Raw genomic sequence first — 18,362 nt, 5'->3', positions numbered from 1 at the left:
CCGGAGCTGGGCATGCTCGGGGGCCACCGAGCGGCACGTGACGCCGGGCTGGCACCGAGCACGGCGGGGGGGCCGCGCCGCCCCCACCGCCCCCCGCCTCAGCATCCCCCCGGGGGGACAGCACCGCCCCCCCCGTGCCCCACCGGGGGGACCCGCGACCCCGCGAGGGGGGCTGGACCACGCTCACCCCACCCCCGCACACCCCCCCCCCCCTGCTTCCTTGGGGAGCAGCCGGGATCGCGCTCCCCCTCCCCGCGGCACCCCGGAATCAGAGGGACAGCCTGGAACACACTCCCCTCTGCATCCTGGAATCGGGGGGGCAGCTGGGATCGCGCTGCCCCCACATCCCAGCACTGAGGGGGCAGCCAGAAGAGATCCCCCCCTCCCTGAGTCCCGTCATCAGGGGGACAGCCAGGACTGTGCACCCTCTGCATCTCAACAGGGGGACAGCCTGGATCACGCTCCCCTCTGCATCCCAGCATCTCCTGGGACAGCCTGGACCACGCTCCCTCCCCACATCCCAGAATGGAGGGAGCAGCCGGGACTGCACATCCCACTGCATCCCTGGGCAAGCAGCCGGGCCCCTGTTTCCCCCTCCATCCTGCATCCCGTGGGACAGGGAAGCTCATTTGTTCCCAGCCACATCGTGGAACCCTCTGCAGTGGGTCAGGCAGCAATTCCAGACTCTGCATCCCAGGATTGCTGCCTGCAGGGAGAGGATGCAGAGGATGGGCAGCAACAGAGCTCCCAACAGCCACTGCACCCCTGGAGCACAAAGGCCACCCCTCGCTCCCCCGGGCCCTGCTGAGGGCCAGTGATGGCACAGATGGGGCTGGCAGGGCCTTCCCCAGCCCTGCTCAGGCCCCCAGCCCTGGCCTGGTGGAGGGTGGCTCCCAGAGCAGGGCACAGAGGCACTGGGACTGCAGATAGCAGCCCTACAGCAATGGCACCGTGCCCTGATCCATGGCACTGCCCTGATCCATGGCACTGCCCTACTTCTGCCTGTCAGAGCTGGGGCTACGTTTGAGGTGGAAAAGATCCCTTTTACCAGCAGTGCTTCCCATGGAAGCACCTGGACAGGGCTCAGGGATTGGGTGCTGCCCTTCCACGCTCCAGGCTGGCACAGGTGGGAGGGAGCCCAGCATCACATGGAGCCGGTGGTTCCCTTATCCACAGCTGGGCCCTGGCACCACCGTGCCAGCCCCAGCACCATCTCTGGGGCACAGGGGCCACCACTTGGTCCCCTAAGCCGTGGTGGCTCAGGTGGGGCTGGCAGGACCCTTCTCCAGCCCTGATCCAGTGGCAGCCCCACTCCCTGCTCCATTCCCAGGAGCTGTGGTGCTCAGGGAAGGTGATCCCTGCCCAGGGGGAGCAGGGCAGACGTGCTGCAGGTACACAAGGCTCCAACCCGAGCAGGAGGGTCACAGGGCAGCCCCAGCCCCACTCCGGGCCACGGCTGTGGCTGCACGATCCGAGCACGGGGCTGGCTCAAGGACACCTTGTCTCTGCTCCCAGATTAGACTGGATAATCCCGGTGCTTTGCTCCAGCCCCCAGCCCGCCGACTCGGGATCTTTGCTCTCGCCGGGTTTACGGCCGTCTGGGCACACAGGGGAACCTCCGGCAGCCAGATAGGGACGGGCCCAAAGATCCCGCCTGGAACCCCCCCAGCCGGAGCACAGCCCGCAGCTCGGCCTGTCTAGACACCACATCACCCCGCCAGGGCCCGGCTCCGGCACTGCAGGCAAGGAGGGGGCAAGAGGGAATGGGAGACAACCCTCCGGGATGAACCAGGAGCAGCCCCTGGGGCTGGATCCTCCCTGGGTTACGCTCGGCACAGCCAGCACAGCCTGCTCCGTGCTCTGCCCCGGGCAGGGAGCGCCCCGGGGACCCCCGGCGTCACCCACCCCCTCCCAGAAAGCCCCCCCGGGCTCCGGGGGATGTTCCCCCGAGGCATCCGGGATGGGGGGGCCGGCTGGTTCGCCCACACCCCCCTGGAGCTCCCAGAGCCCTCAGAGGAGAGTTTTGCATCCGGAACAGGGACTCAGCACAAGAGTGTGGGCAGGGACAGGGTGGGATTCACCTGCCCGGGCAGCCCCAGGGGTAGGACAGACCCTAAAGCCGGGTCTGGGCCCTGCTAAGCCCTGCAAAGACCAGCCCAGGTAATCCCTGCAAGGACCAGCCTCCTCCCGGGATGCAAAGGTTCTCGGGAGCAGGAGGCAGAAGCTTCTCCCCCCAGGCCCTCCCCACTTACTTGATGAAGTAGAGGCCCCCGTGCATCGTGGTGTCCACCTCCCAGCCTCGGGGCAGCCCTGCAAGGACAGGGCAGAGCCAGGGGTCACTCTCCCTCGCCCCACACGGCCCCTGCCCTCCCTGCCAGCCCTGCTGGGGGCTGGGGGCTGCACTGGAGCAATGCCCAGTGTCCCACCGAGGCTTCCCTTCACTGGGGGGCACCCACAGAGGGACCCCCCCTGGGAAAGGCAGCACTGGAGACGGGCAGGAGTGTGTGGGCAGGGAGCTGAGGGGTGATCGTGACCCTCGTGGGGTGCTGTGTCCTGCTGTGATGACTCTCACACGCTCACACTGCAGTTCTAAAGCCGTTTGTGTCCCCTCCCCATTGCCAACAGGTCTCAGAGGCCACAGGGAACCTCTGTAGAAGGCAAAAGCCCCCCTAAGAATCTGGAAACCACACGCTGGAGATGCAGCATCACCTCCCACATCACTCCAAGTGCCCCCAGCCCTCCCCAGCACACGGCAGCTCCCGCTGGCTCAGCTTTTTGGGGTCTCCCATTGCATTTCTGGAGGGTTTCACTCCACAGCTCCAGCTCCTGGTCACCCCAGGCCCCAGGCCCATCCCTTACCAGCACAGGAGAAGTGCCCACTCTGGATGGAGTAGCCCGTGCCGGGGTGCACCCAGCTCGTGGACTTGGTGTCGTCGCTGTGGGAGGGAAGGAGAGGGGCCGTCAGCACCCGCGGGGGCCCAGGAGCCCCCTCCCGCCACCAGGGAAGGGTCTTTGCAACACAGGTGACTCTTCCAGCCAAAGGAATGCAAGGACTGGATTTTAGGGCCAGAGAGGAGCAGCATCCACCAGGGTGGGACAGCCCCAAAAAGAGAGAAGTGGGGGGAAAGCAGAGGCGACCGTGCCGCAGGAAAGCAGCCCCGTGCAGAGCTCTGCAGAGGAGGAGGGACCCCTTGCTTCCACCCCAAACTAAGCCCTGCGCCCCCTGCAGCCCCCCAGCCACACACCCCGCTCCCCACCCCCCAAAATGTCACCCCATCCCACCCCACCTCATCCCACCCCACCCCGGTGCCGGGCGGGACGTACTCGATGAAGAAGACGCGCCCGTCCCCGCACACGCCGTAGGTCCACCTGCCCGGCAGGTCCAGCCAGTCGATGTCATCCCCCATGGGGGTGGCACTGGGGGGCTCGGGAGCGGGGCGGCTCCGGGCTGGGACAGCGCCCGGCTCGGGAAGCGCCAAACGACTCCCAGCCCGTCTCCCCAGGAGCGAACACTTGCTCGGCTCAGACCTTCCACCCAGGCTCTGTTTGCTGCAAATAACCCAGGAGGGAGGGAAAAGGGAAAAAAAAAAAAAATTCCCAACCAGCCCCATGGAGTTTAACCCCCTCGGAGCCGGGCTGCCACCCTGCCTGCGAGGAGCAGAGGGCACCCTCCCAGCTCTCCTGATGACTCTGCAGGGCCAGCCCGTCACGGCTTCCTCCACTGCCTACTCGGGTAATTACCATCCATTAACTCAAGGTGAGTAATTATGGAGTCGTTACTTCCCTCTCCTGTTCATTTTAAACAATGTCAGATTCTTCTGCCCCGTCTGATCTGGCGGCCAAGCCGTATGTAGGGCACCCTGATGATTATCTGCGGCACTTTGGGAGCTGCCCGGTGGGTATTTTCTCTCTGCCGGTCCTTAGCCGGCAATTAAACGTCTTTCAAGGGGAAAGGTGGGGTCTGGGAGGCACCGGGGCTGCTGAATGAAAGAGGCAATTGCCCTCCTGCCTCAGCGGCGCCTTTGCAAAGCTTCTCGTGGCACCAGGAGGAAGAGGCTGGTTCAGGAGGGGCCTGGGAGCGAAAAAGAAGGAGCTGGTTCCCAAAGGAGGGAGGAATCAGAACCAGAAAGGTTGGGAGGTCCAAGGTCAGGTTCAACCTTTGCCCAAGCACCACCACGGGCACTGAAGCACATAGGGCAGAGGAAGGGGCTTGTCCTGCTGAGCCGAAGCTCAGTCCCCACATGAGAGCAGCTCCCTGCCAGGATTTGGGGAAACCAGTTCCCCGAAAGCTTTTCCTGCAGTTCTTTGAAGCACTGGGTGAGAAAAACACGTCTGGTTAGTCCCGGGGAGCCCATTGGGAGAGCACCCCACGGGACCCTGGCGATGCCACAGCGCTGGGCTTTGGCTCACCCGGAGAAGCTCCTTTCCCTGGGAGAAGCCTGGCTGCAAATCCACGGGGCCGAGCTGCCATCCTGCCCCTGGACGTGAGCATGTGCTCAGCCCCCCACACCTGCAGATTCAGAGCATGACTCACCAGGAGCATTTTGGAAGGTGGATTGGGCTGGGTTTGGGCTGACTGGGGCTGGCCCCGGTCCAGGGTCACAGCAGGGAGTCACCACCCTTATCTTGTGACCATCCCTGAACCCACTGCTGAGCAAACCTCAACCAGCACCCCACTAACACCCGGCCACGGGAGCTCCCGATGTGCCCCGGGACTGGGGAGGTCACGGAATCACCCCGGGGAGGGGCTTCTGCTTCCACCCCACCTCTGCTCCATAGGGGCCGCGCTCCAGAGCCAACCCACAGCCAAGGAATCCCGTGGGCAAACCTCAGGAGCACACCAGCAGCTCCCTGTGGTGCTGCTCCGTCCCAGGGCAGCGCCAAACCCGTGGAAGAATCTCCCACATCCACCTTTGGCATCGTGGTTTTCGAGGAGTCTCCAGAGCCAGCCCTGGCCAGAGATGGTTTGTGGCACGTTGGGCTCAGGGCAGGGATGGTTTGATAAAGTCAGACACAGCAGGAGGCTGTTCCTGAGCTGCCCTAATCCTATTTTGGTGCTGGGGAGGCTCTGTGGGGATAACCAGGGAGCTCCTAGGATTTGGCACTGCAGGGATAACCAGGGAGCTCCTGGGATTTGGCACTGCAGGGATAACCACGGAGCTCCTGGGATTTGGCACTGCAGGGATAACCATGGAGCCCCTGGGATATGGCACTGCAGGGATAACCATGGAGTTCCTGGGATATGGCACTGCAGGGATAACCATGGAGTTCCCAGGATATGGCACTGCAGGGATAACCATGGAGTTCCCAGGATATGGCACTGCAGGGATAACCACGGAGCTCCTGGGATATGGCACTGCAGGGATAACCATGGAGCTCCTGGGATATGACACTGCAGGGATAACCATGGAGTTCCCAGGATATGGCACTGCAGGGATAACCATGGAGCTCCTGGGATATGGCACTGCAGGGATAACCATGGAGTTCCTGGGATATGGCACTGCAGGGATAACCATGGAGTTCCCAGGAACACTGGCTCCTCTGGCCCCCCTGCCCCTGCAGTGGCTCAGGGTTGGGGTTTTCTTCACAGAATCATGGAATGTCCTGAGCTGGAGGGGACCCACAAGGATCAAAGTCCAACTCCTGGCCCTGCACAGGACACCCCAAAATCCCACCCTGTCCCTGAGGGCATTGTCCAAACCCTCCTGGAGCTCTGGCAGCTTTGGGGCTGCCCTGGGGAGCCTGCTCAGTGCCCCACCACCCTCTGGGGGAAGAACCTTCTCCAGAACCCAATATTTTGTCCCTGTAGTGCTGTGTCAGGAGCTCCCTGTGCCCCGTCCTCACCTTCCAGCCCAGGGCTAAACCTCTCCAATTACCCAGAGTGTCCTCCCAGGTACCTCCAGGGAATGTGGGATCAGGGGCCATTCCAGGTGAGTTCATCTGATCCTGAAAGATTTCCTTCCTTCTCTAGTAACCCCCAGGGAGGGATGCATTTCCCTTGACCATGCATATTCCCAGAGTCCCCCCCACTTGTCCATGGGAATTACTGGGAATGGACTCACCAGGCACATTGGGAAGGAGGAGTGGTTCACGCTGAGGTTCTTGGAGGGCTTTGTAGGACCTTCAGCCAACAACCCCGAGCAGCTCCAGGCTCTCTCCTGCCAGGTAAATAAATCAGCTTTTATTGCTTTCCACGAGGGAATTTTTTCTCCCCCTATTTCCTTCTATCTTAATCCAATGGAAATTCAAAGGGGAAATACCAGCAGGGCTTTTTGTTTTCATTTGGTTTTAAAGTCCTTTTAAAAGCTGCCTGTTCCCAGCCAGCCAGGTTGGGGAGGAAAGGGGACAGCAAGAGGCACTCACTGAGGCTTTCCTTGCAAAACCACTCCTGGATTCCCTGTTCCTGAAGACTCCAGGGAGGCTCCCACAGGACTGGGCACCACCACCTCCCCCTGTGCGCCGTGTCCTTCCTTTAGCAGGGATATGGGGGAATCCCAGAACGGTTTGGGTGGGAAGGGACCCTAAAGCTCATCTCATTCCACCCCCTCCCGGGTTGCTCCAAGCCCCGTCCAACCTGGCCTGGGACACAGACGCTGGTTTGGGCAGGATTTTGCTCCCAAAGTTCCTGGAGCAGCCACCTCCTCCTCCTCCTCCTCCTCCTCCTCCTCCATCCCCACAGCGCCGAGCCTTTGCTCGGGGCCGCGGTGGGACCACGTGGAGAACAAAGGGCGGAGGGAGCGAAACACGCGGAAAAAGGGAGGGAAACACGCGGAAAAAGGGCCGTGCGGGGTGACAGGGCACGGCTGTGGCCCGGCTGCGGGCAGGGAGGACACCCGGTGACCTCCCCGCCAGGGCAGCACACCCGGCCGGGGACGTTTCCTGCCGGAACCCCGCGGGTCACGCAGCAGGAATGTCACCAAACCGGGCGCTCCTGCGCACAAAGGGAGGGTTGTCGCTCTCGCCTTGGATTTGCCCATCCCAGAGCTCATCCAGGGCAAGGCGGAGGAGCACCTGGGAGGGTGGGAGGGGTGGGAGGGACGGGGGGGGACAGCCAGGGACACCCTCAGCGGGGTGGTGGCCCCGCCAGCGTCGCTGGCTGCGCGTCCCCTCTGCCGCACAGTTCTGGCACCATCTCCTGGACAAAAACGTCCCAGGAATAACGCCGGGAATGCAGCTGCGGGATGGGGGCGTGGAGGGAGGCAGGTGCTTCAGCCGAGCCCAACTGATGCTCCCTGAGATGTGCGTTGTCCCCCTCCCCACCACAGAGTCATGGAATGGTTTGGGAGGGACATTAAAGATCTCCCAGTGCCGCCTCATTCCATGGGCAGGGACACCTTCCACTGGCCCAGGTTGCTCCAGCCTGGCCTTGGACACTTCCAGGGATGGGGCAGCCAGCTTTTCTGGGCACTCTGTGCCAGGGCCTTGCCACCCTCACCAGACCACGGCCTGACCCTGTAACTTCCCACTGTCCTCTCCTCCCTCCACACTCATCCCATCCACCTGCTCCGAGGTCCCAGCCGGGCACCCACCTGGGGACACAACCCCACCCCACCCCGGTGCCCCACAATCCCGGGATCTCTGCTCCCTCTTGGCTTTCCCAGAGCCCAGGGGTGACCCGGTGGAAGAGCTGCTCAGCACAAGCACTCCTTGCCGGGGGGCTGCTCATAATCTGCTGGACGGTGCCAGGGAGCGCCGCTGCCGGGGGCTGCTCCTTCCCGGCTGGAACGCCAGAGCCCAGACACCTGGACTGGGAGCAGATGTTTAACAGCCTCTTATCACCAGTAACCCCAGTAACACGTTTACCAGCAGGCACAGCAACCCAGCGCTCCCACATCCAGCCCGGAACTCCAAAGCCTGGTTTCCATAGCTCCCGGAATCCGGCGTGGAGAGATGCCAGCAAAACATCCCTCCCACTCCGGAGCCGGAGTCTTTTTAACCTGCCCCTGCTTCCCCCTTTGCCAGAACCTTGTTTCACCTCAGACCTGGCCTAAATTACCTCAGGAACACGGAACAGCCCGGACTCAGACGTGGGGAGCGTGACAAGGAACGGGAAGAGGTGCTGAATCCAAATGTCCCGCTGGGTCTTTGTTTCTTCCCAGCACAAAGGCCTTTCTCTTCCCAGAGACCTGGGCCTGTATCCCAGTATCCCAATGTCCTGGCTGCTGGCTCCAAGGGCTGTGCTTTGCATGCAGAAAGGGGACGGTTGGCACTGGTTTTCCATTCCTGATGAGGTGCCTTTTCTCTTGGGATGGGGAAAGAAGCCGGGATGAGGAGGAAAGCAGGGATGGAGAAGGAAGCAGGGATGGGGAAGGAAGCAGGGATGGGGAAGGAAGCAGGGATGGGGAAGGAAGCAGGGATGAGGAAGGAAGCAGGGATGGGGAAGGAAGCAGGGATGAGGAAGGAAGCAGGGATGAGGAAGGAAGCAGGGATGAGGAAGGAAGCAGGGATGAGGAAGGAAGCAGGGATGGGGAAGGAAGCAGGGATGGGGAAGGAAGCAGGGATGAGGAAGGAAGCAGGGATGAGGAAGGAAGCAGGGATGGAGAAGGAAGCAGGGATGAGGAAGGAAGCAGGGATGAGGAAGGAAGCAGGGATGAGGAAGGAAGCAGGCTGGTGCTTCCCACAGGCCACAGAGCAGCTCACACTGGGTTCTCCAGAGCAGTTTAAACACGTTGCTTCCACCACCCAAATCCCACAGACCCATCCAGCATCAGAGCCTTGTTTTCCAAGCAGGACCTTTCTTGGCTCTGGAGCACCAGTGGCAGGTGCCTTCCCTGCACAGGTGTTTAGGCTTGGCTAAAGGTACAACTCCAACTGCATCCAGCAGGAATTTATCCCCAGCAGCTTCCCTGCACTACCTGGTGGGCAATTACAAGCCAGGTTTGTCTTGGAATCAGTGAATTGTGCCGAGAAAAACCTCCTTTGGCACAGCTGCTGGGACGTTCCGAGCCCATCCTGCCGGAGCCAGATGCTCCACACAGCACATTCCCGCAGCCAGGGATTTCGTTGGATTAAAGAAAGCAGGTTTAGATGGGATATTAGGAAGAAATTCCTCCCTGTGAGGGGGGTGAGGGGCCAGAATGGATTCCCCAGAGAAGCTGGAGGGGTGGGGAAGACAGTTCCTGCATAAGAAAAATGCCAACGTGCCATCCCAAAAATCTGACAGGTACGGAAAGCAAGGCCCATCCAAGGGGCAGATAAAGGGGATAAAGCCAGGGTTTTATCCAGGCATTCCCCAGGGGGCACATGGATGCTCCTCATGGCTCTGACACTTTATACCCTCCAGACTAATGCACAGCTTTATCCCTCCCCGAACACTGGAATAAACCTGGCATTAAATCCCAGTTGGAGCCCACGAGGCCGAGGCCGCACAGCTGGAATGCTGGGCTCTCCCTGGAATCCCTCCTGGAGCCACTCAGTGTCTCGGCCTCCTGAAGAACCTGGTTCCTGGGGGGCCAAAGCAGCTCCCCAGGAGCACCAACGTGCAGAACTCCCGAGTCCCTGTGCCCTGTGGAGGAGGAGGAGCAGCAGAGCGGGAATAATCCTCCTCCAGCACGGATGGATCAGCTGAACTCCAACTGCTGAGGGGAGGAAGGAGCCCCAGCAGGGTTCCCGTGTTCCAGAAGGCATCTGGACGTGCTGCCAGGCCCGGGAGCTCTCCCTGCACACCCACAGGGGGTCTCTCCAAGCTTTTCCAGGGAGTGCAGGAACCCCAAGGCTCGTCTGAGGGCAGGTTTTAGACCCAGCAGGTGACCAGGACTTAAAACACCAAACCCTCCCCGGAGTCGGGATGTTCCTCACGTCCACCTTTGCTCAGTACTGCAGGAAGATCCACCTTTTCCCCTGTCTATTCCAGAAGTTTTCCACCCTGATGCTCTCAGAGAAACCAATCCCTCACTGGGGTGTTTTAGGGATGCCCAGACAAGGTGGAACCCTGGAGGAACTCATGGATTGGGCTGGAAAACGGGAGCAAATCAGTTCCACACTGAGCTTTAGGGAATAAACTGAATAACCAAAACCTTAAAATCCCACCCCAAAACTCACTCTGGAGGTGTGACCACACGTGGCCTTTGAACTCATTCCCAATTCCAACGGCAGGACCACACTGCTCCTGGGGACACTGATCCCTGTGCCAGAGGAAGTTGAGGCCACAATCCTGACACCCCCCCAATTCCCTGGGAAGCCCTGGAAAAGCCAATTTGTGCCCCCAGGCACCTCCAGTTCTGGGGTACAGAGCCCACCTTGGTCCATGCAGCACCTCCAGCCTCCTCCTTCCTGCCAGGAATTCTGGCTTCACCCTCAGGAGCCAAAATGAAGGCATTCCCTGTAAAAAACATGGAGTAACAGACACACCTCTCCACAACAATCAATCCATCCCTGCTTTTTCCAGCCACCCCATGAGTCTTTCCAAAGCAACCCAATTATCTTGCAAATATCTTTATTACAATTTACAGATTAGTTCTGAATAGTTTATTATGTACAGAAATAGAACTTTAGATATAAAAACCCAACAAACTCGACACAAATCAAGTAAAATCTGTATAAAGCCAATGCTGAAGGTTTTCTAAGTTTTCTCTAAATTATACAAAAATAAAATCTGCTCATCACAGTTTTGATTTAAAGTCCTACAAGTGTTATTTTTACTGTCTCACCCCAAGCACTGACACATGGACACGGCCTGAACGACCAGTTTAAGGAATTTTCTAGGGAAGAAAGGGTGACATCGAGTTCTAAAAGATGTTTATGGTGGTGAATTTAGTGTTAATTCCCTCTCACCTTACACTGGATCCTTGGAAAACGTGAGGTTGGAGCAGTGGAAAAGCTCACCCGAGCAGGTGGGAAGCAGCAGTGGGAGTGCTGGACACACTTCAGGATGGGTAAAAGCCATTTTTCCAGTGTTTAAGCACTTTGGGAGCAGCAGTTGTTGATCTAATTTACACATAATTTATCAATTCTCTTTGTTCCCAGGGACAGGTTTTTCCAAGGCCCTGCAAAGGTTTGCAGGTGTTCATTCCCACCACTCCAAAGCTTCTCACAAAGCACCAATAAAACGAGCTGTCCACGAAAAACTGAAGCACCAAGTTCTCCAAGATCAAAGACATTGGGAAATTCATGGAAAAACGGCTGTAGTGTGACTTGCCAGGAGCAGCAGGTTTGTACCCATCACACTGACCATAAATCAACAAATCTCTTCTAATTCCACGTTTATCACCCCTTTTCCCTAAGCTAAAAAGCAGATCCAACATGAGACAGCAAAACGAGCTCCTAGAAATTCTGAGATGATTTCCCAGGATTTGAGGGCCTGATCAGAATTTACAATTTCACAGCTGGAATTTTTTTGTAGGAAAAGAGAATCCAATTTTTTTTTTGGGGGGGGGAAGATGGAAAACAAGGTTGCTGCATTGCCTTCATGCAGCCCCTCAAATGCTGCAGGAATTTGGGGCTGGATTCGAAGTTTACACAACTCTGCTGTAATTCAGCGAATCCTCTGAATTTTCTAAGTGCAAACACAGCAAATCAATTTTTAAAAACCTCACAAGTGCAAGGGGATTAAAGCATGAAGCCAAAAACTCTGAAATTTTTGAGTCAGAATTAAGACCTGGCCAAAGTGACCCCACAGCAAAGCAGAAAGTAAAGCCCTGGGGAGAAGCTTCTCCCTCCAGGGAGCTGCGATTTTTCTTGCAAATTAAAAACTGAAACAGTTCATCACAAATTTAAAGTACTTTTAAGGTTTCTCCCCTACAAAAGGGAAATGATTCTGCTCAGCTGAACAAACCAAGCAGCAAATCATTTATTTTTTTCCCCCAACTTGGTGCAAACAGACAGGAATTCTTCCAGTTTGGGGCTCTGGGTGACCTCACACCTGCCTGGCCAACAGGTCCAAACACCCCCCTCCAACAGTGCTGCTCTTTATCTTAACTGAACTAATTCAATATTTGAAGTTAGGAATATAAATCAGGAGTGCTGTCCTTCCACCAAGGAGCTCAGCTTTCCACAGGTGGAATGTTCTTTGTCCCAGGTGACCCAGTGCAGACACACAGAGTGTTAATACTGGCTTTTGGTAAAGAACACGGTGATTTGCTGCCTTCAGATTTCCTTAAATCAGAGATAATTCTCCTTAAAAGTACCAGAACAAGCAGGCTGGATACAAGAATCCACCACAATCTCTATTTTAAAGCAGAATTATAGCAAAGTTATTCTTAGATTAAATAAATAATTAGGGACTAGTTCCCTTGCGTGGCTCCCTAAATTCAAACATCACCCACAGCCTCCACGTGTGCCTTGAAGCTTTAATTATTGATTGGGATGAGAAATTTCCCTGCCTTAAAAGGCAAGAAATGTGGTGCACAAGCAGCCAGAACCCTCTGGAATAGTCCTGGATCAAGGTATTATTTAAATAAGTCAAACCAAAGGGTTTGTAATGCACCAGAGCTCCCCCAGTGTGCCTGACTGAAATATTGACATCAAAATGCTACATAAACACTCAAAACACTGGATTCCATGCAAAACTGGGATCTAGAAGGAGGGATTCACACAGTTAAGTCAAAGTTATTAGAGAACAACATGTGAGACTTTTGTACAAGCTGGAGAACAACGAGAAAACACCACGACTCTCGGGAAACTTTAAATCAAAACTGCAATACCAGGGGCTGAGCCCCATAAATATCTCCTTCAAAATAGGTTTTGCTTTTTTTCAAAGTGCAAAAATCCAACTAAACAGTCACCACTTCCCAACAGACGGCAGACAAGGCATTTTTTTTTGGAATGCATTTCACCTAAAGCAGTCTGGGTGTCAAAGTGTTAATCAAAAGGAATGAGACTGGACCACCCTCACCCTCCAGGATTTTGCCTGGATATCAAAATGGGACACTCAGGGATATTTGCAGGCTGAATACACAAAAACTGGGACAATTCCAATCCCACTTCTCTCCCCATTCCAGAATAGCACATGCAGCTGCCACTTCTTGTTTAGGTGTTCGTGGGTGTTTTAGGGTCACACAACCAAGGTGGGGTAAGGTGCTAGAAGGGATCAACCCTCTGGGAAGAGCTTTCCTGGAGTCTGTGGAATACTCTCTGTCTATGCTCTGTGGTGAAGCAGTATCCTATGGCTTCCTCTGTCTCCTGGATCCGTTTCTGGAACCTGCAGCCATCTCGTGCCATCTCCTCCCAGGGTCCTTTCCGATCCTCCTCGCTGCTTATGTAATACTCAGTCACTTTTTCAAGGAAGGTGACCTGGAAAAAGCAAGTTATTTAGTAAAGAGTTCACCACTCGTGCAAAAGGAACTTCACATTTTTACGTAGATTGTTTGTTTCTTTTTAAAACAGAAGTTATTAAACACTTCAAATAGCAGAAAGCCTCAGAAACCTGTTCAGAGAGTAGGTTTAGTGGGATACTGGGAAGGAATTCTTTCCTGTAAGGGGGATGAGGGGCTGGAATGGATTTCCCAGAGAAGCTGTGGCTGCCCCATCCCTGGAAGTGTCCAAGGCCAGGCTGGATGGAGCTTGGAGCAACCTGGGCTAGTGGAAGGTGTCCCTGCCCATGGCAGGGGGTGGCACTGGGTGATCTTTAAGGTCCCTTCCCACCCAAACCAGGCCATGATTCCCTGTTCCTGCCAGGTCTCTGCCCCACCTCAGCTTTAAAATCAACCTCTCAGCTTTAAAATCAACCAGTTGCTGTCTTGCCTCGACCCACACAGTGCTCAGCTACTACAGAGTTACTCAACTGCTGCCCAAGAGGCCCCTCGGAGCCGAGGACACGTCACCCGTGACACAGGTCTGTCACCTCACACAGGGCACACAGGTCACTCCAGGGCTGTGAACGTGCTCCAGGCCAACAGTCTGGATTGCTGGAGATTACACAAGAACGTTAAAAAAAGGCACAACCATTGTTGTGTGGAGTAAAGAGTCCTGTGAGTCACCACAGATAAGGAAGCAACACTCATCCCCCTGTGACTGCAACAACCCCCTGCTTCCAGCTGCTCTGCAATTCCAGGGGCTTAGTTCACACAGGGAAATCAGCTCAAAAGGCACCTTAAAAGACCCAGGAAAACTTTCACTCTTGGCTATTTTTAAGAGGCACTCAGCTATTTTAAGAAAATAAAGGGACTTACAGACTCAGGCTCTATGCTTGGCAGTGTTTAAACTACGGCTGTAATAAGGATTTAAATCCCTCTGAGTAAACCCAGCCTGTGTCAGGCTCCTGCTGAACTTTGTGCTGCTCTGCATTATGAAAAGGTGGACAACTGAAGGATAAACCAACTGTCAGCACCTCTCACACCAGGGCTGGTTCCCGAGGACAAGCACACACTGTCACCACAGACAACTCCTGGAATCAGCAAAACACTTGGAGAGGCACAAAAAACCTGCTGCTCCATTCCTGGGATTTATTAACACAGACCCCTGTCCATGATGACACAATGAGGAGTGTGGGGCTTGCTGTCTGTGGCACAGCCCTCTTCCAGCCTTCCCAGAAAACAGAGACACCAGCTATGGAATCCCAGACTGGTTTGGGTTGGGAGGGACCATAAAGCTCACCCAGTTCCACCCCCTGCCCTGGGCAGGGACACCTTCCACTATCCCGGGTTGCTCCAAGCCCTGTCCAACCCTGTTGGCCTTGGGACACCAAACGACCTCCAGAAACCACCTAATCCTGGTGCAGTGATCCCAGATTTCTGTGGGAGCAGGGCCATTGGATCCACGTGCCCTCACAGCGTGTCCATGTCCTGCTCCCTCATGGGGGAAACAAACCCCCCCAGGTTTTCTGGCTTTCCAGACATAAACCCTGCACGGTGCCAGACAGGAACAGCCTCGAGCTGGAGGAATGACCTGGAGAATTCCCGGGAACACCTCAGCATTCCCTCGGTTTTCCTGGCCCTGATTAAGCACCTGCTTTAGGAGCTGTTACATCAGCCTTCCCACCTTACAGCGTTTTTACATCAGTCTGAGCCACCCTGGGGCACAACCTCTGGGGCTGTGACGTCAGGTGGGATATTGCAGCCACATCATCCTTCTTTCACCATGGCCTGGCATTGCAGAGCCAAGGATTCCTGCTGCTTCTGCACCCCTGGGACACAGCAAGCCCTGGGCAGGGCCCAGCACTGCTCCCTCCCGGTGTTCTTGACCTAAATTAAGGGAGAAACCAAAGGTCTCTGCTGTAAAAGCACTAAAACAAGAATTATACAGGTTTTCTATTTTGATGACTTGTTACCACGAGCCGTTTACTCATATAAATGTTTGAGGTATCAACACTCAGACATCACACCTGAAAAACCACCCTGGACATTTGCAGCACCACAAAACCGGGGAGAGGATGAATTGCTATTTACCTGCATCCTGGAACAGCTATTACAGGGTTTTTAACACCCAAATTCTTCAAAAAACACGTTATATTTCCAGTTTGGTCTCAAAAGTCCAGTTCCTGAATATATCCCTTTTAGAAACAACTGCTGAATTATAATATATAGAATACTCTCTCAAATGGAAATGGGAATATTACCACAATTTGTATGGAAACTTCAGTGGTCAACTGAAGCATGTTTTAACCATATGTCAGCTGTCAACATACATTAACACTCAACACATGTGCGACACACCCAACACACGTGTGACACACCCCACACGTGCTAAACGAGTTCTTCCTACTCCAGAACACGTTAAGAAGCCTGCTCGGGTTACAAAAAAAATCCTAAAATGTTTAAAACAAAATTCCTCCCTACAGAAAGTGGTGCTTTCCAGGAAAGCACATCACAGCTCTGGAGTTTCTCGGGGAAAAACCGACGCCAAAGCGCTGGAGTTTCTCTGATGACGACACCACGTTACACCCCAGACTGAGAAGAGAAACCGCATCTTAAAAGGAAAATTTAACTTCAAGTCTACAAAAGAAACTTTTGACAAAATTTCCCATCACGTGTCGAGGATGAAGCACAAAATTCCAGGGAAATAATTAGCACGTAAGCTCATGGAGGCAGATCTGGAATGCTGGAATGACCTCACCCACTCCGTACTGCTCGGAGCAATGTGGGTTTGTTGTGAGGGTTTTTTTTAGCAGCCCCGAAACACACGAATATAAAGCAAGAATATACCTTTTTCCGCTTGGAATTCGCAGCTTTCTCGCCGGACAGAATCCCACGGTGCCCCAAGTCACCGAGCCCACAGCTGCGTCTCTCCAGCTGTACCCGGCACACAGTGAAGTGCTCGGCAGGGACCGAACTCGGCGTCCCTTTTTTCTCTGCGGTCTGAAAGGCTGCCGTGAAATTTAGAGGGTTATATGGATCGTCCGAGGTACAGAACGAGTTCCAAAGTTTCAAGCTTTCTGCCTCATCCACGCTGCCACAGTCCCACTCGTCCTCCTCTTCAGAACTATGAGCAGAGCCTGAGGAGGACTCTGCCCACGAGTCTTCTTCTTCTTCTTCCTCCTCCTCCTCCTCTTCCACATCCGACATCTCCCTTCCCGGATCGCTGGAAGATGTCTGAATGGTGGCTGTGAAGTTCTGAGGGTCGTAGGGATCCAAACTATAGAAGGAATTCCAGAGGTGAAGCCTTTCCCCGTCCTGGCTGCCGGCCTCTGAGTCCGAGGGAAGCTCTTCGCTGTCGAACCCGTCATCGTCATCATCATCCCCATCATCATCCCAGTCCTCCTCACCCTCGCTCTCCTCCCCGCTGAAAACTCCCCCGATGATATAATCGATTAATTTATTCGCACACGCAGGTCTGGTCGAAACCGGGAGGTTTTGCTCTGTGTCCGAGTCCTCACCATCCCCTTCAGGCAACGCTTCCTCCTCCTCCTCCTCCTCCGCCGCATCCCGGACCCCCTCCTGCTCCACGGGCTGTCTCCCTGGATCCTCGGGCTGCTCCAGCTGCCCGGCACCGCCCCGCTGGTCCCAGCACCCCGCAGCTTCCCGGCGAACGTCCCTGTGCTGCTGCTCCTCCTCCAGGCTGTGGTAGCCGTGGTCGGGGTCGGGCACGGGCAGATGCCAGCGCTGGAGGAACGCCAGGCGCTTGCTGCGGAGGAACTCGACCTCGGGCACGGCCTCGGCCCGCAGCGGCTGCGGCAGGTGGCTCTTGCTCTGCTCCATGCCCAGCACGTACCAGTCCACGGCGAGGGCGCTCCGCACCAGCCCGGCCCCCCACAGCCCCGCCGGGGGCTCCGCGCCGCCCTCCGCCCGCTTCTCCGGGGGCTCCTCGGCCCAGTCCGGCGCGGGCTCCGCCTGGGGCAGCAGCACGAGCGGCGGCGGCGCCTTGGCGGGGCAGAGCGCGGTGCTGAGCGCGGGGCCGGGCAGCAGCCGCTGCAGCAGCGCGGGCAGCGGCGACAGGAGCTGCGACAGCACCCGCAGCCACGAGAAGGGCGGGCTCGCCTGGGACGAGCCGCCGGCGGGAGCCGCGCTGGGCCCCGCCAGCTTCGGCCAGGCCGCGGCCAGGCCCAGCCGGGCCCAGCCGGCGCGTTCGCGTCCGCTGTGCTCCATGGGGCCGTTCAGCGCTGCCAGCGGTGCGGAGGGGTGTGCGAGGCGGCGCTCCGTGGTGGCGCGGCGGGTCTGAAGGCTCGGCGGACGGCGGGCGGCTCCGGGTCGGGTCTGGGCTCCATCCTGATGCGGCTCCGGGCAGAAAATGGCGGCGCCGCCGCCTCGGCGCTTTCCGCTCACCGGGGAGGGGCGGGGCGGGGCCGGCCTCCGCCACGCCCACCTCGCGCCGCCGACGCCCATTGGGCGGTGTCGTTGCGAGCCCGCCCTCTCCCCCCGTGGCCACGCCCCTCCGGGATTGCATCAGCCGGCTGGCCCCGCGCGGCAGCGCCCCCGGTGGCGGAGCGCGGAACTGCAGCGGGGGCGCCCCGAGCGGCCCCGCCCCGCCCGCCGGGAATTTGGGGGGTCCCCGGGGGGCCGGGGGGCATTCCCGGGAAAGGAGCCCCACGGGCGGGCTCCCTGTGCTCCCTGGGCACTGGGGACGACAGGGCAGAGGTGGGGATAGATGTGCGGGCAGAGGGGCAGGCAGATGTGCAGAGGTGCAGGTGGACTTGCAGGCAGATATGCAGGCAGAAGTACAGGTAGATGTGCAGGCAGAGGTGCGGGCAGAAGAGCAGCTAGAGCTGCAGAGGCGCAGACAGATGTGTGGGCAGATAGGCAAGCAGGGTTCAGGTAAATTTGCAGGTAGATGTGCAGGCAGATGTGCAGAGGTGCGGGCAAATGTGCAGGCAAAGGTGCAGGCAGAGGTGCAGGCATCATCCACGTGTCGCCCTGTGTCTTTCATCTCCTGTAACTTCCCACCATTGTTCCAGGCAGGAAGGTCCCAACACAAGAGGGTCCCGAGGCAGGAGGGTCCCAGCTCTCCCAGCCCCAGCAGCTCCCCCATCCCCCTCTGCTGGCAAAAATCAG

The 18,362-nt window shown here is 57.0% G+C and overlaps 1 protein-coding gene across 1 annotated transcript; it reads right to left on the bottom strand.

The window, feature by feature from the left end:
* Window positions 1–10,418: 10,418 nt before the first annotated feature.
* On the bottom strand, window positions 10,419–17,602 carry PPP1R15B (protein phosphatase 1 regulatory subunit 15B). The gene is made up of 2 exons (XM_027747009.2): window positions 16,080–17,602; window positions 10,419–13,230 (listed from the first exon to the last, which is right to left on the bottom strand). The coding sequence occupies exons 1-2, from the start codon at window positions 17,457–17,459 to the stop codon at window positions 13,018–13,020; spliced, it is 1,593 nt and encodes a 530-aa protein (XP_027602810.2). The 5' UTR covers window positions 17,460–17,602; the 3' UTR covers window positions 10,419–13,017.
* Window positions 17,603–18,362: the final 760 nt, after the last annotated feature.

The sequence above is a fragment of the Pipra filicauda genome, unplaced genomic scaffold (assembly GCF_003945595.2).
Source record: "Pipra filicauda isolate LSUMZ 115617 unplaced genomic scaffold, ASM394559v2 scaffold264_size1072897_pilon, whole genome shotgun sequence".
NCBI lineage: Eukaryota > Metazoa > Chordata > Aves > Passeriformes > Pipridae > Pipra > Pipra filicauda.
This window is presented reverse-complemented; position numbering and strand designations above follow the sequence as displayed.

Bases quoted from the DNA above. Each gene is read 5' to 3' on its own strand.
- PPP1R15B (XM_027747009.2), bottom strand. From the start codon at position 17,459: ATGGAGCACAGCGGACGCGAACGCGCCGGCTGGGCCCGGCTGGGCCTG. The intron at 13,231-16,079 runs GTATATTCTTGC...TGCTTTTTCCAG, and splicing joins CGAATTCCAAGCGGAAAAAG to GTCACCTTCCTTGAAAAAGT.